The 23,498-nt window shown below is 37.8% G+C and overlaps 1 protein-coding gene and 1 long non-coding RNA gene across 2 annotated transcripts in view; one reads left to right on the top strand and one right to left on the bottom strand.

Annotated features, from left to right (window-relative positions):
• LOC132514656 (uncharacterized) overlaps positions 1 to 21,438 on the top strand; it is a 112,231-nt gene extending 90,793 nt beyond the window's left edge. Inside the window, exon 5 of the long non-coding RNA XR_009538889.1 lies at positions 20,912 to 21,438. This is a non-coding gene — a long non-coding RNA (uncharacterized LOC132514656). The remainder of the gene's footprint in view (positions 1 to 20,911) is intronic.
• The window catches only part of COL24A1 (collagen type XXIV alpha 1 chain), a 394,686-nt gene that overhangs the window by 41,304 nt on the left and 329,884 nt on the right, over positions 1 to 23,498 (bottom strand). Inside the window, exon 47 of the mRNA XM_060139635.1 lies at positions 22,829 to 22,936. Coding sequence (XP_059995618.1) covers positions 22,829 to 22,936 — 108 coding nt within the window. The remainder of the gene's footprint in view (positions 1 to 22,828; positions 22,937 to 23,498) is intronic.

The following is a 23,498-nucleotide window of genomic DNA, read 5'->3' as shown; positions in this document are numbered from 1 at the left end:
ATAATGTCGTTGTGGCAGAGACTAAAAGGCACTCATTGCTTCCCACTACTGCTTGTTGCATTGCAAATTACAGTGATGCAATTATAACTTGACAGTGTTTTGAGAGGAACATATATTGACTCATTGTGAGATTTTATTATCAGTGCATATCTGTTGTATCAAAACAAGAAAAGAAGAAAACAGTGGGCTTTGAATGTTGTATTTTTAAGGCACAGTGGAATGTGGATTATTTTGTGATCAAATTAGATGTGAAAGCTTTATTTATTATGCAATGACACTATAGTTTTGCTAAAAAAATTACAATATACATCAACATTATCATACCAAGCACTTGACACAATATTCCCACCTCACAGAAGTGTAACAGTTAGAAAAATTAGGAAACCTAAAACGGAGTATCTTATCACAATAAAAATTCTTCACAAAAATTTGAAAATGAAGTTGCAACTAAAGTTTCTGAGTGGCTCATTTGTTAGTCCAACAAAGTTGCTTATTGATAGATTTAATTAAATCGTGCAGCAAAAATAAACTCGTTTCTTAGCATTTTGGCAAGAACAGTTGCTTAAAATGTCAAGGACACTGGAGCAGCATCAATAGTCAGTTGAAAAATAAGGCAAATGCTTTCAAGTGGTTTTCCTTGCCTCTTGATTAATCGACAGATGTTAGTAACACTACTCAGCTGTTTATTTGAGGAGTCATTGCTGAGTTTGAAGTGCCTGAAGCATTAACCTGTATGAATAGTTTGTGGAGTGACTATAGGTAAGAATATTTTCAAGTAAGTTAAAACATTAAATAAGTTCAACCTGAAGTGGTATCTGCTAAAATGTGATAAAACTGATGGCAATGGATTAGCAATGGATAAGAGAAAGACTAACTAGACGAATTAACAAAACTTGTGAAAATGTTAAGATATTTAGAGCTATGTTTATTTATTGTATTATTCACTATCAGGTACTCTGAGGAAAATACTTGAATCTAGCATATGTTATCATTGACTCTTGTAAATTTAACCTTCCGTGGTTCTGTGAATTTTTTTTGTCAAAATAGAAACTGAATATCCTGACTTTCTCTAACATGTAGCAGTTTGATGGCTTAGCAGGGATAAAGTTTTATTGAGATTTTTGAGACAATGATTGAAGTTTTTTTGAATGAGAAGAACTGCCCTCAACCTCTATTATGGAATGATAAATGGCTTTAGAAATTAGATTTTGCTGCAAACTCATTTAATGCTTATCTATGAATTCAACCAAAAATTGCAGGGCAAAACAATGCTCACATGTGAAACATACTGTGATAAAGTCATTTTGATGACAACTAATGTTTGAATCACAAGTAATGTCAAACAGCTTTATACACTTCCTGTGCTGTCAAAAATTAAAACAAGAAGTGAGATCTCCATTTCCACACAAATTTGCGGTGGGTAGATTTTCTGAGCTCAAACACTTTCAGCCTTTGAAAGTGAAAAGCAGTTTCACTTTCAAAAGCATTTCTAAAGCATTTTTCAGACCTAGATGCAAGAAATTTCTGTATTCAAAATCCATTTAACTGTTCACTTGAGTTCAACCTATAACTTCAATTGGAAATGACTAATGTACAATATAATGACATTCTAAAAGGCAACTACCAAGAGAAGAATCTAACAGAATTTTATAAATTCCTTCCAAGCAATGAATATGCTCAATTAAAATCATATGCTCATGAACTGCAGTATTTGGCAGTACTTATCTGTGTGAAAAGAATTTTCAAAGATGAAATATGTAAAACATGCAAAATCTCATTCTAAGTCACATTAACAAATGAAATTTTGATGATAGGAAACTGTAATAAGCTAAATGTTATCCCCCTTGCAAAAGAATTCTGTTTTTCTCATTAGTAGACTTGTATCACAAAAAATTATACTACATTAATATATTTTCAATTTCATAAATAAAAATTTTGTGAAAACTTATTTTCTTTCTTGTTACATAAGTTCTTAAGTAATACCCTTGATTTTGCCTCTTGCCTTGCAAACTCAAAAACAGTTATTAATATTTACAGAAAAGTTTTGCTGACCCCTGTTCTAGGAGGTGATTGCTACTTTCTGAGTTGATTCCTGGGATAATAAATTGGGTCGTGTAATAGTTGTTCCATACATTCAACAATATTTGTTGAATATCATCTATGTGTGAAGAAGGTATCATGAGAAGCCCTGTGGAGAATACAAATATAAATAAGATATGGTTTTTATTTTTAAGAAGCTTAAAATTAAGTTGAATAGACTGTAACATAAATGGTTATAATAAAGGCAGAAATGTAAAAAAAAATAAAGACCAGATGAGAAAAGACATATAAATACTAGAAAGGTTCTGAAGAGGGGAAGTTACCTTTGGTGCTAATTAGAAAAGAAATTACTGAGACGGTAGGGTTAACTGGATCATAAGGTAAAGCTGTTTCCCTTAGAGTTATAAATGTGGTAGGAGAGATAACTGACTCCAGATACGCTAGACTCATTTCTGTGGAAGGCCTGCTTGGGAGAATAGGATTTAAAAGGTAAAGCCAATTTTGAATTTAATGCTAAAGCACTTTTCCTCTTTTTAAAAAATGTTTCCTCCAAATTATCACATATCTTTTTATTCTCTTACTAGTGGTAAAAAAATAGTTCAATATATTAAAAAATTACCTTTTCTAAGCAGATTTTCTTCATGATCACAAAACTCACTAAAATAATGAATAAAATCATTTTTTCTATCACTATCACTAGGTGCCATGTACTATGCTCAGTGCTTAGGACACAGGCTCACATTCCTTAGCTTGACCTTCAAATCTTTTTTTGTCCCAATCTACATCAACCATTTTATCTCTCACCATTTATCTATATTAGTGGCTCTCAATATTTGTAAGGAACCATTATGAGGGCAAAATCTATATAGGGAGGGAGGAAGGGAGGGGGGCATGACAGAGGGAGGGAGAGGCAAGGGAGAGAGAGAGAGATCCACATTGTGGACTTAGGATTCAGGTGGTGTGGTTCTTCCACGTTGCTTGCACCTTATCCTAAGTCATTAACCTACGCTAGTTCTTTCCCTTTGCTTCTTGCTATGTGTTTTACATTGATTTGATTTAATTTGGTCTGGGAGCCTTTTGGTTCCATATCTCTGGGATAGATTATCTGGTAGTGTACTTTCCATATGAACTATGAGAACCCTGGAGACATGAGATGGTGCCATTGTAGAGCTCATCAATACAAATGAAAGCAAATCCAGTCATAGTCATTTGAGACTGTGGGATACAGAATTTCAAAAATGTTCAGGGAAGGGACTTCCCTGGCGGTCCAGTGGTTAAGACTTCACCTTCAATGCAGGGGGTGTGGGTTCGATCCCTGGTCGGGGAGCTAAGATCCCACATGCCTCAGGGCCAATAAACCAAAACATAAAACAGAAGCAGTATTGTAACAAATTCAATAAAAACTTAAAAAAATGTTCAGGAAAGATATAAGTGTTATACCAATGGCCAGGATTCTAATGGGAATATGACTATAGGAAAGGCAAGTTTTAAAAACAAAATTCAGATGAATAGTGCCCTTCCCAATAAAAACAAAAAGAGGTTGAAAAACCTGAAGAAACCAGTGGCCTAAAGAGAAAGCAGATTTTACAAGGTCATAAATAAAAGATGGAAGGAAGGACATGTAAGCCAGGAAGAAAACAAATAGACCAACAAAGTCGCTCCAGAATTAAACTAGGTGAAAGTTTATAAAATACGAATGAGTGTAGAATTTAAAAAAGTAATAATGGGTTGTCTTTCAAGACTGAGCGTATCCTGTGTCTGGCTGTATTAGACAACTAGTGATCCCAATTGGAGAGGAGATGTATCACGTGAAAGATCACCCTAGATGACTTTAGGACACCTCAACATTCCGGAGTTCTAAAATAGTACCACTTTACCTCACTTTACTTGTAAGTTTAGGTATTTTTAAAAATCTTTATTCTCCAACAGAGAAAAAATGTATCTTTTGGGTGATACATGAACAATGGACATGCAAAGACTGCTGAACATTCCTGAGGTCAATAAGTATTTTTAGTGAGAATAATAAAGACCATATGACTAGTCCTTAGGGTTAACTGTACACGAGAAACTTCATTTTACTTGCAGCGCTATCAGACATTGTAACACAGCACGATAAATATGTTCCAAATCATTTACTGTTCACATTGGTTTCTTAGAGAGAAATTTGAGGAAAGTAGCAGAGTGTTCTGTACAAAGTTCCAAGCAATGTTTCATACAAGTAGAGAACAAACATTTCTTATGAATATACAGATGGATGAGTAATTCTGCTTTCAAGAGAAACAGATGCTAATCCCTAGGAATTCTTTCCAGTGTTTTCTAAATGATTTGTCTAAAACCAATCAGCAAAGCATAAGTCACTGCGAGCAAATTTTAAAAAGTAAATAAAATCAGAATTACCATTAATTTGTTCAGAGATGCTGAGACCAATCAATAGTTTACCTGAGTCTTAAAAAAGTTAGTAAAATGATAAGAGTACATGATGACTCATGGCCAAAAACTTTCATTATCCTCACATAGAAGGCAGTCTCCCTGCTGAAATTGGTTTTGACTCTGTAAGAAAGTGTCAGTTTTTACAGGACTGAAGCTGATGGCTGCTTAAGCCTTGGGTTTCTAAGGAAACAAGTACTTGGATCAGTAATGACAATAATGTCAACCACAACGACAAGAGTTACTTTTTATTGCTTACTTTTTATTGCATGTCTTCTATGTATAAGAAACTGTAATGGCAATATGGTTGTGTTATTTAATCTGATGTCAGTTAAGGAAAGAAAAGGAAGTTGCTTTCCACTTTGACTTCCCTGTGCAGAAAGGAAGGAATAGTTTTAAGTCTGCCTTCATCCTAGAACTAAATGGAAAGATCTGGTAAGGAAAATGGGGTTAACTACACATATTAGAGGACAGACACAGAGACAAATTTGGGAACAATGATGACTGGTTTGCATTTAATAGTGAAACATTACCAAAGAGAACGTTATGCTGTTTGTTATTCCCCAGGCCCCTTGGTGTAGCTGTCTTATTCTCATTAGAATTAAAATATATTAAGAAATAGAATGTTCTAAATAAAGGCAACAATAGAAATCCACATTTTAAAGAGGATTAGCAAAGGAATACTATCTTTAAGGTTTTAAGTAAAATGAAATTTTTTAATGTGTATTTCACTGATTTTTTCAATAGTAGATTGATAAATTTAAAACTACACTGAACTTAAATTAGTTGATGTTTTAATCTAAAATAAAATTACTAGGAAAACAGTTTTTTCCTTTCCCTACAGCCAAGCACCCTCCTCTGTGCTCATAGCTTATGTTTATATAGTTACTTGCTGTATGAGAAAATAGTAATTAAAACTAATTTACTTTCTGTAGTATAAAAAATAAATGCGACGACCTAATTTTTTTTGCATAATATTAGGCAACATAAGTACAGTATTTTTAAAGCCAGCAAACCAGTGGATTATAAAAGTAATACTTTGCTTCCTTTACTCCAAGCAACTAAAAACACTTCTGTTTAAGTAGGAATTTCTCATTTTATTTGGCTTACTAAATATATCCCTCCTAGGAAAGAATCGGCTATTTAAAAATATGTGGGGTAGTAATTATTAGGTGATTATATGCAAGGCTACATTATAATAAATAGTGTAGCATTCATAACATTTTCCTGTAGGGGCAATCATAAATAATGTGGCCATAATGTTAGAAATAAGATTTATGAATGAGCTGTATACCAAACTTAGGAGGTAACTTTAGCTTTGAATCACTAAACATGTTAATGCCTATGGAACTTGGAGTGGGATTGAATTGAGGCAAGTCTTAAGGTAGTGAAGGTAGGTCTGCTTGACTCAAGTCCATTCCCAAGAGCATACACAACTAACTCTTGTTCAGTTTCAATGGATACAGGCATTTCAACATTGTAATACCTCACAGAAATTACTCATTTTCATAGAACAATTGGTCGTTTATCATTCTTGCAAAATGGACAGTTTCAAATGCCACTATAATATTGGACAAAATAAGTGTAGCCTATGAAATCTCCTTTACCCAGGCCTCAGCCTATAATCACGGGACTAACAGGGAGTGAAGGACGATATTTCATCTATTCTTTGACTCTTAGCATGACTAGGCATTCATACCACCATGAAGAAATGAATGTCCATCCTTTTTTCAAAAATAACAAATCCGTACCCATACTATCTTGCTTGATCCTCGGCTAATCCTATTATCATGCCAAACTTTTTCCTGCCTGCAGGTCTTTTCATTTTGGGTTTTTCACATGGCAAGTGCTTCCCTCATTCTTAAGTACTTGGGTCAGTCTTACCTTCAGTCCTTAGCTCAAGTGTAAGCCTTCTCGGTGAGGCTGCTATAGTCTATTCCATCTATAAGCTATTTCACACTACACTTTATCTCAAAATCTATTTCCCATTATGCTTTCTTTCATAGCACTTCCACAATTTCGAATTACTTGATTTGTTTATAGACTACTACCCAATTATTAGGTTGATTCATATTGTGACTTTTTTTAACGTCAAAAATGGTCAAATGTCAGCAATTTCCTGCTGTTGCACGTATATTCCATGAGGGCTTTTCTTTGCCCATCTTGTTCACTGCTGTCTTCCCTAACTCCGGGCTCATACTGTAACTGAGCAGGACTCTATGGGGCCTTCCCGGGACAGACCCATCCCCCATAGCCTCTGCTTTAGCTCCCCTCTGAAGTATCTGGATTATAGTATCTGATGCACATTTCCTGAGTTGCTTTACAGATACTAAAACCTCCACTAAATGGAAGAAATTAACTGCTTGATGACCATGAGCACATAGCCCCCAGTCCCATGGGTGCCTAAGCATTGATAATGTTAACCCCTCTGACACACCACCCTGTAACCTCACCATCAACCAGAGAATTTTTTATGAGCTAATCACATATCCTGTGACACCCCTCCCTCACCTCGCCTTTAAAAATGCTTTGCTGAAACCCATCCGGGAGTTTGGGCTTTTTGAGCACTAGCTGACCAGGACTCCTTGTATGGTGCCTTACAATAAATGTTGCACTTTCCTTCACCACAACGTGGTGTCAGTAGATTGGCTTTACTGTGTGCAGGCTAGTGGATCCAAGTTTCATTCAATAACACTGTTACGTACTAAACAAATATTTGTTCACTGAATGTTAGACTAGCCATGAAAATTATTATGAAAAGATAGTAACTCAATAAGTGCATGCACCGTACTAAGCACTTCACATACAAGATCTCATTTGGTTCTCATAAAAACCATATGAATTAGATATTATTGTACTAATATTATAGATGATTCTTAAGATAAGTAGGGAACACATCTTAATTTTAAACTCAGGTTCCCAAAGTCATAGTTATTATGCAAAGGACATTTATTCTTCAAATATTTATTGAGCTTCTTCTAAATGGGACTGACACTATGCTACGTGCTAGGGATACAAAGACAAATAAAACAGAATCCACGTTCTATAGAAGTTTACAAATGCCTGGGGGAGAAAGACATGAAGATCAGTAATTAGAACCCATATGAGCCATGCTCTGATGGAATCAATGTACAGAGTGTACAGAAGTTCAAGCAGGCATGCTTAACTTTGACTGGAGAGTCCAAGGAAGAGATGACAGTTCAATTGAGTCCTGAAAGATCAAGAAGTTGTTCCTCCTAGGGAAAGATGGAAGAGTCTTCCAAGCAGAGGGAATAAATTACACATACAAAGCCATGAAAGTGAGGGAAATACACAGAATTTGGGGCAATGTCTAAGAAATTAAGCATACTTGAAAAAAGTATAGCACAGTGGTTAAAACACAGGCTCTGAATCTAGATTGTGTGATTCTGAATTCTGGCTCTATTATTTGTTGTCTGTGTGACCTTGGGCGAGTTACTGTGAGTCTCAGGTTCCTTTTCTGTAAACTGAAGATAATAGCTATACCTATGTCATGGGGTTTTGGTGAGGATTAAACAACATCATATATATTCAGCACCTGGAATAGTGCATGGCACATATTATTATTATTTTTTTTTTTTGGCACATATTATTAAAAAAAATTTTTTTGCACGTTTTACCATCTTTATTGGAGTATAATTGCTATACAATGTTATGTTAGTTTCTGCTTTATAACAAAGTGAATCAGCTGTATGCATACATATATCCCCATATCTCCTCCCTCTTGCGTCTCCCTCTCACCCTCCCTATCCCACCCCTCTAGGTGGTCACAAAGCACGGAGCTGATCTCCCCATCCTGGCACATATTATTTAATAATTGTTTAATAACTGTTAGACTAAAATACACAGCACATGTGAATAGCAAGGTAGAATGTATGACTGGAAATGTAAACAGGCCAGATCCTAAAGGAACAATATTCCACAAAGAGTATGAACTTTATTGGATTCGGAGTCACTGAAGCGGCAACTAGGAAGGTTACTTCCTTTAGCGAACCTTTCATTTTGTTGCTAATAAGCAGCCAGACAGGCTGAGTTCTGTCTGCTCTGGAACAGTTCCTAATGAGCAGTAAACGGGCCAAAACAAGCAGAGGGTGGAGAAGAGAGAGAAAGTAGCAATCAGGATAAACCCTAACTGGATAATCAACCCCTTAATAATCAAGAGGTGACAGGATTTGATGAATGTGGATCTGGCTGATGCCGGTATGTTTCTTCCTCCAAAATACTAAGAAATACACCTTCCTGGAAACAGAAGTTTCTTTAGGGTGACCAGCTCATAAACTAGAGAACACACAACCCAGAGGGGTGCCAGGGCTGCTGGTGTTCCTAACAGAGGCTTCTACAGTGGTCCTGCTACTCTATGCTTGGATCATGAGTGGGCTGATGAAGTGTGTTTTTCCTTCTTAGACTGGACACAATTCACAAGTGGAAAATGCAAGAATTTCAACGTTCTTTTAGGACAAGCATCTCATTTTAGACAACACTTAAGCCTGTGTTCACCTGAGAAAGTGCACAGTCAAGACTGAAAGGCCTTGGGCTTCCCTGGTGGCGCAGTGGTTGAGAGTCCGCCTGCCGATGCAGGGGACGCGGGTTCGTGCCCCAGTCCGGGAGGATCCCACATGCCGCGGAGCGGCTGGGCCCGTGAGTCATGGCCGCTGAGCCTGCGCGTCTGGAGCCTGTGCTCCGCAACGGGAGAGGCCACAACAGTGAGAGGCCCGCGTACCGCAAAAAAAAAAAAAAAAAAAAAGATTGAAAGGCCTTGATTTGTCCTAAGTCAAGCTGTTAGTTTTGTTTCTTTCCCTTTTTTCCAATAACCAATTTTATAGTTGCAGCAGTGAAAAATAAAAAAAATGGGTAAGGCTTCATTTTGATGACAAATAGATTTATGATCTTTGCAGGGAAAAGTTGTTTTCCTTTTTCATAAATGAAAACAGCATGGTAGACTCATTTACTACAGATGTGCTAAGTTGCCTAGTCTCAAAACACTCATTTATACAGAAGGAAATTCACACAGTCAACTGTGAGCCTCCCCAATACTATCCTTCAGTTATAGTCACATGACTTTAAAAAAACACTGAAACTGCAGTGTGAATGTGCCAGGAATACTTTAACTCCTTTGGCCACATCAAAAAAAAGAAAGAACATTGTTTAGGAAAATCAGGCAGTTGCATAATGCTAGAAATCCCAGAATAAATATTTTTCTCAGTGGAAAACTCCAGCAGTCTTTAAAGGTAAGCCAAAAAGCACCATGGTGCCATGATTTGAAAAAAAGAAAAAACAACAACAAAAAAAAAGACCAATGGAAAGATGTCCTTATCCTTGTTGAAAATATTCCAGGGAATTTGCTAGTATTACTTTCTCTTAAGCAATTTTTCTATTACCATAGTAGGTTTCAGAAATAATTATCTTAGAAATCACTTTTCCTAATGACCAGTTTAGCCACTGTACCTAATTTCACTGAACAGACTTGTCCCTTATAAAGCATTATAACTAATTTCATATCAGATGTTCTACAGGGAGCAGAAACATTTGTGGAAAGTATTTCTGTATTCATAAATACCAATATCATGTGTAAACCTTGGGGTTGAAAGGGGATTCTTCAAGGGAAAGTTATTTTGTTTTTATTTCAATGGTTACAAAATGCTTCAATACTTATGACATCCTGATTTCTAAGTATGCATGTAAATCTTTTCTAACATTCTTTGAAAATGCTAAAAAGTAGGAGACAGTGAGTTACGATCTGATACCTAATTGCTTACTAATGGAAATACCAGATGCCACTCAACTTCATGGCCCTGTGAGGTATACTGCAGCAGTATTCAACATTATTGTAATTCATTTCAATTTTTTCACCACAGAATTCAATGAGCTTTTTATACTAGTCATATATAAAGGGATATGTGGCTCAGAATCTGTTTTTTTTAATGACCTCCAATTAGAAGTAGAATAACTTACTGAGTTAGAATATGCATGTTTTGTTATCTGACCAATTCATACTCAGATTCTTTTTTCCCTTGATTTTAAGTCTTCAGTCTCTCCATCTCTACTAAGTCCCTCTAGCATTTAAATATGGTTAAGGCTCGCTCATTTAAAAATAACTTTCTACCTTAGCCTCAGTTTCTTCTCCAGTTATTGCCCTACCTTCTCCTTCAGAGCCAACTTTCTCCATTGGATTGTCTGCATATCTTGATTTCCTCATACCCTCTCACTCCTCAAGCACTCCAATCCTGTTTCAGACCCCACTAATGAAATCAAATACTCACTTGCTAAAGTTACCAATGACCTCCATATACTAAAATACAATGATGATAATTTTATCTTGTTAGATTTCTGTATTAGGTGTGTGTGTGTAGGGGGGTCCTTATTTGCAAACATCAGAAACCAATTAAGCAAAAAATTTACTGAAAAGATATTGAGTAGCTCATATAATCACAGATAAATCTAGAAAACCAGGTTTGGAAAATGGGTAGAATTAAAAGAAGACTAGGCAGCCAGAATTTAGACACTGTAGTGACCACCGGACCAGCTGTTGGACATTGACCGCAGTCATCCTTGGACACTGAGTGCCACTAAAAGTTACTGCAACTGCCACCAGAACGGAATCTCCATTATCACTGCTTCTGTCTTACTAACTCTGCAATGGAAGGTGTGGGTGAATATAACTGATTTCTTAGGCCTGGGTCATAGGCCTACATTCTTGTTTCAAAGAAGGAGTGGAAGGTAAGAGTCTAGACTTTTTGACTTCAGTAGTAGAAGGTGGCTTGCCATCAAGACTCAAAAAAGAAAGGAAACATAAAAATTTCTGAACATAAAAATGGGGTCAAGATGCTGAGTAGCCAAAAAACAAAACCAAAAACAGAATAAAACACATGTCCAACAAACTCATGATGATTAGACACAGTCGATGACTTTCTCCTTGATATATTCTTAAGCTCCCACGACATTACATTCTTTTTCTCCTATCTATTATGGCGACTCCGTCTCAGACTCCTTTGTCATCTCCTGTTCCTTCTTTACCTGACTTCTAAATATTAGAATTCCTCACCACTTGGTTCTGGACCTTCTTTCCACTGTTTATCTAATATTTGTGTGTGTTTTTCTTCATTTGCTCCCTATGTCCATTCACTGCCCCTTCTCTATGTTGCTATTTGTATTGAGTCTTCTGATCCATGAACATAGTGTATACACCATTTAACATTTGGGTCTTCTTTAATTTCTGTCAGCAATGTTTTACAGTTTTCAGTATCAAGTTTGCACATTTTTGGGGGGTCAGATTATCCCATTTTGATACTACAGTAAGTACTGCTTTTTAAATGTCAATTTCTGATTGTTCGTTGAGTATAGAGAAATACAACTTTTTTTTTTTTTTTTTTTTTTTTTTTTGTGGTACGCGGGCCTCTCACTGTTGTGGCCTCTCCCGCTGTGGAGCACAGGCTCCGGACGCGCAGGCTCAACAGCCATGGCTCACGGGCCCAGCTGCTCCGCAGCATGTGGGATCTTCCCAGACCGGGGCATGAATCCGTGTCCCCTGCATCGGCAGGCGGACTCTCAACCACTGCCACCAGGGAAGCCCCTACAATTCATTTTTGTATATTGATATTGTATCCTGCAATCTTGCTAAATTCAATTATTGGTGGGGTTTTTTTTGGTAGATTCTGAAGGATTTTCTACATAGATGATCGTGTTGTCTGTGAATAAAGACAGTCTTATTTCTTCCATTCCAATCTGGGTGGTTTTTATTTCTTTTTCTTTTACTGACTAGAACCATTAGTAGAAGCTCCAGTACAGTGCTGAATGTATCATATAAATGTAAGAGGATAATAAAGATATCTGCTGGCATATGAGGCCTTGGAAGGTTTATCTCACAAACACCTACATTGAAAATACTTTTTGGAGGAAGTACTCAAATAATAATAAAAATAAATTCAGGAGGTTCTATAAGGAATACTGAAAGTAATAGTAACTAAATAGCTTAATTAAGTTTACTTACTATGTTAAAAAAAGAAACAAAGGAAATAAAAAGAGAAAGTAGGTCAGAATGGCCATCATCAAAAAATCTACAAACAACAAATGCTGGAGAGGGTGTGGAGAAAATGGAACCTTCCTACACTGTTGGTGGGAATGTAAATTGGTACAGCCACTATGGAGAACAGTTTGGAGGTTCCTTAAAAAACTAAAAATAGAACTACCATATGATCCAGCAATCCCACTCCTGGGCATATATCTGGAGAAAACCATAATTCAAAAGGATACATGCACCCCAACGTTCACTGCAGCACTATTTACAATAGCCAGGACATAGAAGCAACCTAAATGTGCAGCAACAGATGAATGGATAAAGAAGATGTGGCATATATATACAATGGAATATTACTCAGCCATAAAAAACAACAAAATACTGCCATTTGCAGCAACATGGATGGACCGAGAGATTGTAATACTGAGTGAAGTAAGTCAGACAGAGAAAGACAAATACCATATGATATCGCTTATATGTGGAATCTAAAGAAAGGGTACAAATGAACTTATCTACAAAACAGAAACAGAGTTACACACGTAGAAGAAAAACTTATGGTTACCAGTGGGAAAGGGGGGAGGGATAAATTGGGAGATGGGGACTGACATATACACATTACTATATATAAAACAAATAACTAATAAGGACCTATTGTATAGCATAGGGAACTCTACTTAATACTTGTAACAGCCTATATGGGAAAAGAATCTAAAAAAGAATGGATATATGTATATGTATAAATGATTCACTTTCCTGTACACCTGAAACTAACACAACATTGTAAATCAATTATACTCCAATAAAATTTTTTTTTTTTTTGCAGTACGCGGGCCACTCACTGTTGTGGCCTCTCCCATTGTGGAGCACAGGCTCCGGGCGCGCAGGCTCAGCGGCCATGGCTCATGGGCCCAGCCGCTCCACGGCATGTGAGATCCTCCCGGACCGGGTCACGAACCCGTGTCCCCTGCATCGGCAGGCGGACTCTCAACCACGGTGCCACCAGGGAAGCCCCACCAATACAAATTTTTTTAAAAATCAGAATAAGTTAAAAAAAAGAGAATGTAAATGCATGAGAATTATAAGTCAAGATTCAAGGTAATATCAAAAAATGATGAAGGGAAAGAGTGGTTTATAGAAACAAAAGGACATGAGAACAAACACAAGTACTTGTCTTGTTAGAGGGAAGATACAGTTACTGATTTATTAAACAAATCACTAGAGTTAAACAAGGACATATTCGGTTCTTAAATTTGGGGCAGCTGCCACAAGAACATCAACTGAAAGAGAATAGGTAACTTTTAAACCTGCAGAAGAGAATTCAATCTATCCAATGGAAATCAGAAAATAAGAAAAAAGAAACAAAAACCCCCAAAGATAGTATAGGACAAGGAAAATACAGAATTAACATGGCAAAATATTCTTAATAGAGGAATTTTAGATGCATTCTCTCTAAGATTTCAAGCAGTAGAAGGAGGTCTGCTATTACTGCTACTGTTTAAGATAGTATTGAGGGTCCCTATCTACCTATGTGGAAAGAAAAAAAATGAGTTTAAGAGTTAAAGCTGCCATTGTTTGAAGATATTACCTACCTAAAAATCCAATAGGATCACAATAGCAAATTATTAGAAATAAAAAAATCCAGTTGTATAGAATGTAATCTAAATCAGTAACATTTAAGTAAGTAATAAGTAACTAGAAAATAAAATAAAAAATAAGAATACATAAGGCCTTTATTGAGGGGCCATATTGCATATTGATAAGAACAAAGAATATGGAGTTAGACTGCCTTTGTAGCTATGTGACTATGAAAGTGACAATTTTTTTTGTATAAAATAAGGATGATAATTGTATCTATAATATTGTAAAGATTAAATGAGTTAATACAGTAAAACATTTATCATGGTACCTGACACATACTAAGTATTATATAACTTTTTACCATTATTATTATGGACAAAATCTATTATAAGATCTTATATTGATAAGATGACAAGAATATTTTATCTCAGATAATTAAAAGGTTAAGATATTAATTTTCCCCAAATAAATCTAAGGCAAACCCAGTGATAATTCAAGTTTATGTTCTGTTTTTAAAGAAACTCAAATCTAATCTCAAATATATGTGGTAGAAGTGTAAAGAAGGGGCCTTGCCCTACTAAATATGGGGCCATAAGACAAAGCCATAGTAATAAAAACGATGTGATAATACAAATAGACCAGAGATCAGCCAACTTGTTCTGTAAAAAGGCTGGATAGTAGATATTTTAGCCCATGTGGGCCACTGGTCTCTGTTGCAACTACTCAACTCTGTCATGTAGTGCAAAAGCAGCTATCTGTAAACAAATGACCGTGGCTGTGTGCCAATAAATTTATGAATACTGAAATCTGAATTTCATGTAATTTTCATGTGCCACAATACAATATTCTTTTTATTTTTTTTTACCATTAAAAATGTAAAAACCATTTAGCTCACTGGCCATAGGAAAGTAGGCTGATTTGGTTTACCAGGTGTAGTTTTTTGACACAGGGAACAGATTGCTGATGTGCACCATGTATAGAGAGAACTTAAATAGTGTTGCCTGGATATTTTCTGTTTGCCTTTTGAGATCTGCCCTTTTCCAGCCTGATCTGTGACCCAGCAGGTTCCCTTACTGGTGAGTGACATACCAAGGGCACGTGGATGGGAGGGAGCCCCCCCTTGGTGAAGGCAGTAAGGGAATGCATTGTTGGTAGTGAATTTTTTTTGGGGGGGTGTGGTATTTTTTTTTAATTGGGGTATAGTTGCTTTACAATGTTGTGTCAGTTTCTGCTGTACAGCAAAGTGAATCAGCCATATGTATACATATATCCCCTCTTTTTTTAAAATTTTTTATTTTTTGCGGTACGCGGGCCTCTCACTGCTGTGGCCTCTCCCGTTGCGGAGCACAGGCTCTGGACACGCAGGCTCAGCGGCCATGGCTCACGGGCCCAGCGGCATGTGGGATCTTCCCAGACCGGGGCACAAACCTGTGTCCCCTGCATCGGCAGGCGGACTCTCAACCACTGCGCCACCAGGGAAGCCCTATCCCCTCTTTTTTTGGATTTCCTTCACTTTAGGTCACCAGAGAGCACTGAGTAGAGTTCCCTGTGCTATACAGCAGGTTCTCATTAGGATGAACTGGGAGATTGGGACTGACATATATACACAAATATGTATAAGGTAGTGAATTTTTAAAATAATCTTTAAAATTGCTTTTGTTTTCACCATCACAGACTAGCAATTCTAAACCATGACAGTGATAAAATAGGCCTCCCTGCCAGGGCAGATTGTTCCTATTATCACTCTTACTTGGTTGAGTTTGGCTAACAGGGTGTACTGTTAGGGGACTGGAAGACAGGAGGAGACTGAAATACTTATTCCCCTGGCTCTCCCTTTGCTGAGTTGCAGTGGATTGGCTGAATCCTTCTATTGAAGGTCTCAACTCCTGCTAAATGGCTCTATCCTATGGCAATAACTACTTTCTCTATAATTTTGTTCCCCTTTCCTTTGTCTCTTCAGGCCTATGGGTTGTAATGATGCGCCATTGTTGCTATCGCTCGGGTGCTTCAGCATCTCTTCTGGGTTTTCCTTAGCCCTGCTCACATTTTTGTAAGTAGTCCCTTTATTAAACCTTCCTCAGTTTTTAGCTAGACTGTGATATGTAATTGGTAATAAGAGTGAAGTCAGGAAACTAACCCCACAAATGGGATTCTGAGATTGGTTTGCTCATAATCAAGGAATGCTCAGATAACTTCCTTGTTGCGGATAAACGGACACTACTAATCTGTGGGATGCAGTGGCATCATGATTATTCAAATTAGCACTGGCCATGACATTAGATTAAGTGCTGCTGGAGGGCAAAGTGTCAGAAGATCATGTGGCCTTGGCATGTATTCACTATGGTGAACATAGTGACTATAAAGACTGCGTGATCAGAGGGCAGTCTCTTGAGTGATCTAGAGAGAATACAGAGAAAGGGACAAAATAAAGGTCTTGCACGCTCAACTTAGAACATAATGAAAAATCAGAAAATCCCCACGGCAGCTTGAAGGAGTCTTTCATCTCCTATAGTCCAAGGCAGATGTGGCTGAGGACCCAAACTACTGTAAGATTTGCAGAATGTGTATACAAATACATCTTCAACTAACCAGACATCTTATGCTAAATAAGGGCACTGGGTGGAGAAAGAGTAGAACTCCAAGACAAGGGATGGGGATATTTGAGCAGATATGGGCAAGACTAAGAACTGTGAAGCTCAACTCCCTCTTAGTCTTCCTTGCTTGTGGAGATAGCCACCTGCTCAAGCATCTGGGAGCACCATTAATAGTCTGATGGATTGGCAATTTGAAGCCTTGACTCAACTACGGCCTACAGTTAATGAGGTTGAATGCTATAACTCCCCTAGAATACTGCGTAGGAAGGGGTTCAAATGCTCAGGAAGATAGAAGTGTGGAGACAGAGTTATCACGTGCAATCTGATCAACCACCCTCTAACCATGGCCCCTGAAAGGGATCAAAGAACACTCCTTACCAAGGTGTTAAGAAATGTCATAAGGATAAAGTTCCCTTATTTAAATAGGGATATTGGACTCTGAGTGGTAGATTCTAGGTGACAGTGCTTTACTATCAGAGAAAAGGTAGAAGCAATTATCACACTAAGCCATAAGATGTTTTGACTAGATGTTTTGACCTGCAGAGATCTGTGCTGATGGTGAGTTATAGGAATTAAATATACCATATGCTAATATATTGATGTATAGGTAGAAAAATTCTAGGTCTGACGGGTATAATCCTAATTAAAGTCACTGTACTTGGGATTCATGGCCTCTCGCTCAGTTCCCAGACTCAAGCCAGTTCCTACATCAGAATCCCTTGACTGAGGGGGAGGCAGGTTCTCTTTGAGGAAGAACCCTGCAATGTGGTCATAGGTGTACACAGTGACTTCTGCCCTAAGCCTTCTGCAGAGGGACATGTGGTCATTTACCAGGTGACTGAACACTGGGGAAACAGAAACTCTCAGCCTTTCTGGGAGCTGTTAGATATTGAATTTGAACTGATAATAAACCCTGGAAATCCAAAATATCATCACGGCACTCTGGTCAGAGTGTAAGTTGATGAAGGCCAAGGGATAAATAGTGATAAATGCAGATTTGGCTCAATTTTTTTTCCCAAGTGGGTCCAGTAGGACTGTGAGCCCAGTTTTTGTTTTTGTATTTTCTCCAATCTCAGAGAATAGTAACAATCCCTCACTTATAAAGTAAATGCTACTGTGGTAGGAAGGGAAGAGACATGTGGAAGCCCCTGCAACTATCTCTTCCTGCCCCCTTCCCCACAATGTATACCTAAGGTAACACCACACCCCTGTAGAAAACTGTTCATATTAGCCACCACATCCCTGTGGAAAACTGTATATACTACGGCCAAAAGACCTGAAAGATGCAAAAGCAGTGATCCTACCATATCCCATATCCATTTTACTCATCTGTTTGGTGCACACACCAGATAACTCCAAGACTTAAACTTACAAACTCAATTGTGTGTTGATGCCAATCACAGCTGCAGTTTCTGATATGGTGTCTTTACTAAACAGTACAGCAATTAGCAAAAGCAGTTACTGACCTAGTAAAAATACTTCCTACCAACATTCCTATCAGTGAAGATGATCAGAGGCAGTTTGCTTGCCTTCACAAGGCAGAAAGAGCTGTATCACTTCAATGCCTTATCCCAGTGCTGTGTCAGCTCAATTTTCCTCTCTGTCATAAAATAGACCAGAGTGATATCTTTATAGTCTTGACATCTCTCAAAATATCAGGCAGGTCCATTAAACTGAGGCCACTATGCTAACTGGACCTGGAGAGTGGAAGAGAACAAGCACCCTAAAGATACACCAGAGGATAGGATTAAAAAGTTCATGGGAATGCTAAATGGAAGAAGTTCCTAGGGGTAGTGGTTTGGGGGTATATCAGGATATCCTCTCTAAAGTAGAGACAAGTTGTTGCACTTTGCATTGCTCATCACAATAAAAGAGGCACAATGCTTGGTGAGCCTCTCTGGACTTTGGAGTCAATCTATACCACCTTTGGGTATGCTGCTACAACCCATTTACCCCCTTACTGGGTAGCCTGTAAAGTTGCTAGGTTTTTATTGCAGTCAAATATATATAACATAAACTTACCATTTTAACCATTTTTAGATGTATAGTTCAGTGGCATTAAGTACATTCACATTGTTGTGCCACCATCACCACCATCCATCTCCAGAAATTTTTTTTTTTTTTTTTTTTGCGGTACGCGGGCCTCTCACTGTTGCGGCCTCTCCCATTGCGGAGCACAGGCTCCGGACGCGCAGGCTCAGCGGCCATAGCTCATAGGCCCAGCCGCTCCGCGGCATGTGAGATCTTCCCGGACCAGGGCACGAACCCGCGTCCCCTGCATCGGCAGGCGGACTCCCAACCACTGCGCCACCAGGGAAGCCCCAGAAATTTTTATGTTCCAAACTGAAACTCTGTACCCATTAAACAATAACTTCTCCAAATCCTCCTCCTCCCAGTCTCTGGCAACCTCCATTCTATTTTCTGTCTATGCATTTGACCACTCTAGGTACCTCATATAAGTGGAATCATATACTATTTGTACTTTTGTGTCTGGCTTAGTTCACTTAGCATGTCTCCAAGGTTTATCCATGTGGTAACGTGTGTCAGAATTTCCTTCCTTTTTAAGACTGAATAATATTCCACTGTATGTATATACCACATTTGGTTTATCTGTTTCCCTGCTGACAGCCACGTGGGTTGTTTCCACCTACTGGTTACTGTGAATGATGTTGTTATGAACATTTGGAAAATTTTTGTTCAAGTTTCTGCTTTCATTTCTTTTGGATATACACCCAGGAGGCGAGTTGCTGGATCATACGGTAATTCTGTATTTAATTTTTCAAGACCTGTCATACTGTTTTCCACAGCGGCTGCATCATCTTACATTCCCATTAGCAATACACAGGGTGCCAGTTTCTTCACACACTTACCAACACTTGTAATTTTCTGTCTCTCTTTCAATTTTTTATTTTTTTTGGATAATAGCCACCCTAGCGGTTGTAAAAGTGGTATCTAATTGTGGTTTTGATTTGCATTTTCCTAATGATTAGTGATGCTGGGCACCTTTCCATGTGATTATTGGTCACTCGTGTATCTTCTCTGGAGAAAGTCCAGTTCTTTGCCAGCTTGCTAGTTTTGGGTGGCCCCCGACGAAAATGCTCGGCAGCAGATTCAGGATGCTGTGTAAGCTACCTTGCTGTGACTAAGCAGATCCAATAATATCAGAAGGGTCTGTGGCTAGTAGAGATGCTATATGGACCCTTTGATAAACCCCCACAAGAGAATCACAGCTTATACCCATAAGGTTTTGGACATAAGCAATGCCTTCTTTGTCAAATGTAATTTCCCATTTGGAAAGCAGTTCTGGGCTTGCTGTGGTTGAAGCTGAATAACCGACCCTGAGACATCAAATGACTATGTGTCCTGAACTGACCATTATGATCTGAGTGATATTTGATCCACTAAATCATAAAATTGGCTGGGCACAGCAGCGTTCACTCCTAAATGGAAATGGTGTATATCGAGACTGGGTCCTAACAGGTCCAGAAATCACAAACAAAATATGCAGGCAAGCAACTGAGACTTCCATGATACTTGTTCTACTGCTTTACCACTGCTCCTTCAGCCTTCCTAGAGAATTCCCCTTACCAGTTAGTAGAGGAGAAAAATGTTCAGGCCTGATTTATGGATAGATCTGCATTGAATGTCAACATCTGCTAGAAGTGGATTGCCGCTGCATTTAAGCCTGAAAGATATCAGTGAAGGAGACTCTTCCCAGTGGGCAGAACTTGGGGCAATCTGTATACATAGGCAATCCACATAGCCATGTTTGGTTGTTTGCAACCAAAGAGCCCTTTTGATATAACCCAGAGGTCTAACTGGGTCTTGGAATAGCCCTGAGTGTGCAAATGGCTTCAGCATCTGGCTTTAAGTCCTCTTCATTCTTTTTTATTCTATGTGGAACCAGTGATTTGGTTTTATGCATGAGCCTTCACCCACACAGCCAATCAAAACCGTGTGGCAGATTCTAGAATGCAACTTAGACAGAATTAAAGTGAAATCAGTATCTTATTTGCATCTACCATTTTCTGTATTGGCTTTCTCTTAGCCATTATATTACTGTCCTTTAAGTATTACCCCATTAAAGAAAGATGTAGAGTTGTTAGAAAATGTCTGTTTTCTTTCTGGAAACTAGCAGCAGATAACAATCACTTGCCACATTGCTGTTTTTATGTAAGAGAAAATGGTTCATATTTTTTTAGTCTGAATCAATGTTTTCCTTTTATTTTCCAATTTTCAGTCCTTTCCAGGAAGACCTTCAGGTGTCACATACTGCCAGAAAGAAGTTGTTTGCCACAATGAAGTATTAAGTGACTTGGTGTAAAAAATGTGGATGACTTTGACCTGTCACTAGTGTCTGATGAATATCTTATATGCTAAATGTCTGAAATTCTTATTAAACATGTATATATATAAGATCCTGATTTGTATTATCCATATCTGGAATAAGTACCTGGATTAGTATTATTTTAGTCAGAAAACAAATGAATCCCTCTTCCCAGTAATTAAACAAATCTATTTGCTGTTATTAGTATTTACAATTCAGTTTCTAGCCTTATCGACTACTGGACACATCCACATACATACCACCTCCATGACTAAACCTGTGTTCACAGCAAGAAATATGACATATTTTGAAATGTGGTTTTCCTTGTTTCAGCTCTCAAAATCTTACTCAAAGCAGTAAGATTCACTCTAACATTTCCCAGTAAAACTTAAGTACAGACTCTCAGACCAATTCAAAGTGTTTTACTGTTGTATTTTTAAAACCCCACAACCTCATTTTAAGACTCTTATACGGTGAGCCTAGAGTGCAGCATCTACATGAAGGTTCAGGGCGCGAGCTCCCTTTAAGACTGGGATCTCAAATGGAAGTCCTCTTTTAACCAGACTGATGTTAATGGCAGAAGTTTAGAAAACATATATTTTAATCAAAATATCAGCCTGGCTGTCAAATTTCTCTAGGGCTTACACCCTGATGCTCTGATGTTCAGATATACTGTCCCCAAAGCAAAGAGAAACCATACTAAGCCTCCTTAAAAATATTCACCTTTCCAAATAGAATATGGCCAGATATTTATTTCTGAAATAATTAAATTGGCTGGGTCATAATTTGATACTTATTTTTAAAGAAATGAGATAATTCATCATAGTGAAAGAATAATATTAATTTGGGCTTGAGCTTTGCTACAGTCCCATGCTACATGTGAATAAACAACAAGGATTGATTCATTTAAGAAAAGAAAAACAGGTCAATAGATAATCATATCCAAAAATAGTGGAAATGTCAAAGGATAAATTTTACTGGATTACTGAAATATGCAATTAATTATTCTTGTATTTCAAATGGAAACACAACATGAGATAACAAAAAATATCTGGATTATGACGACCTTGGGAAGGAAAGAGGGAAAATGGCTAAATGAAGACAAAAATATCATTTTAAAATTTCTGATCAAATAAATAAATAGAAATCTGCATAAAAATAATAATCTACATCACTGCGCATTGCATCACCACTAGATGAACATAGAGAAAATGTTCACACAATTTCTGTAAAATAGTGAGGCTATAAAAGTAAAGGGAAAATGATTTTGGCAGAACTTACCTTGAGTTATTGCCAAGCCTGAAATGTTCCAAAGGTGGCTTAAGACATTTGATGAACTCAAAACACAGTTTGTGTAGCCCTTAAAGTTGTTTTTTTTTTTTTTCTTTTTTTTTTTTTTTTTTTTGTGGTTCGTGGGCCTCTCCCATTGCAGAGCACAGGCTCCGGACGCGCAGGCTCAGCGGCCATGGCTCACGGGCCCAGCTGCTCCGTGGCATGCGGGACACTCCCGGACCAGGGCACGAACCCACGTCCCCTGCATCGGCAGACGGACTCTCCACCACTGCGCCACCAGGGAAGCCCCCTTAAAGTTTTACTTCTTTATTGTTCCTATGTACCAGCTTTTATATGTGTAAAAATAATATAAATTATTAATAATATGGGTTATTAGTTATAAAACATCCAACATGTACTCATTGACATTCCCTGGAAATCATAAACACAATATGAACCAATGTCAATGTTAAGAAAGACAGCCAAAGTATCTATGGTTTTAGTAAAGAGACACTTATGCATAAGAAATAAAGAGCAAAGAATATTCAATCTACTCACAGGAAGTCCCTGTTTTCCTGGTAGCCCAACTTTACCAGGGTTTCCTGAAATGCCTTCTGCTCCAGGGTATCCTTGCATGCCTTTTGGCCCAGGTAGGCCTGGAAGTCCCTTGGTAATTAAAAATTACTTGGATTATAGATAGATGCTGTACAGATGTTTAAATGACAAACACTTTTATACTTATTGGGGGGTGGGAGGTTACATTCTTAAAACCCTGTCCCAGGAAAATTTTTCCTGTTTCCTGGATTCCTTAATAATTTACTATTTGGATACAACAGATCAGGTAACTGTTCCCTAAACTGAAATGCCAAGCTAATCAGCAATTTATTGTGTAACCTTTTCCGCTTTACTGTAATTTCCTGGTATTTCTCATTGTACCAGCCCATGCTCTATCCAGCTGTGGAGAAAAGATCAGCTATGTGCACCTGTCAGTTTAGGATATAGGCTGACACTCACCATCTCTAAAACTCTGTATTGTATTATTTTCCCAAGAAATAAATTACGGCTCTTTTAGTTGCCACTTTGAATTAGATAATTATATGACTGAGTAAAGGTCTGAACATTTTGTTTGTACTCTTGGGCAACTGGATTTAATCTGTAGGGAATCTCTGATCTCAATGGGCTCATAATTTATGTTCACTTTTCTTTACTTTTTTTGAACCAACACAAC

This window comes from Lagenorhynchus albirostris, chromosome 2 (genome assembly GCF_949774975.1).
Source record: "Lagenorhynchus albirostris chromosome 2, mLagAlb1.1, whole genome shotgun sequence".
Taxonomy (NCBI): Eukaryota; Metazoa; Chordata; class Mammalia; order Artiodactyla; family Delphinidae; genus Lagenorhynchus; species Lagenorhynchus albirostris.
The sequence above is the reverse complement of the archived record's forward strand: the minus strand, read 5'-3'. Positions and strand labels throughout refer to the sequence as shown.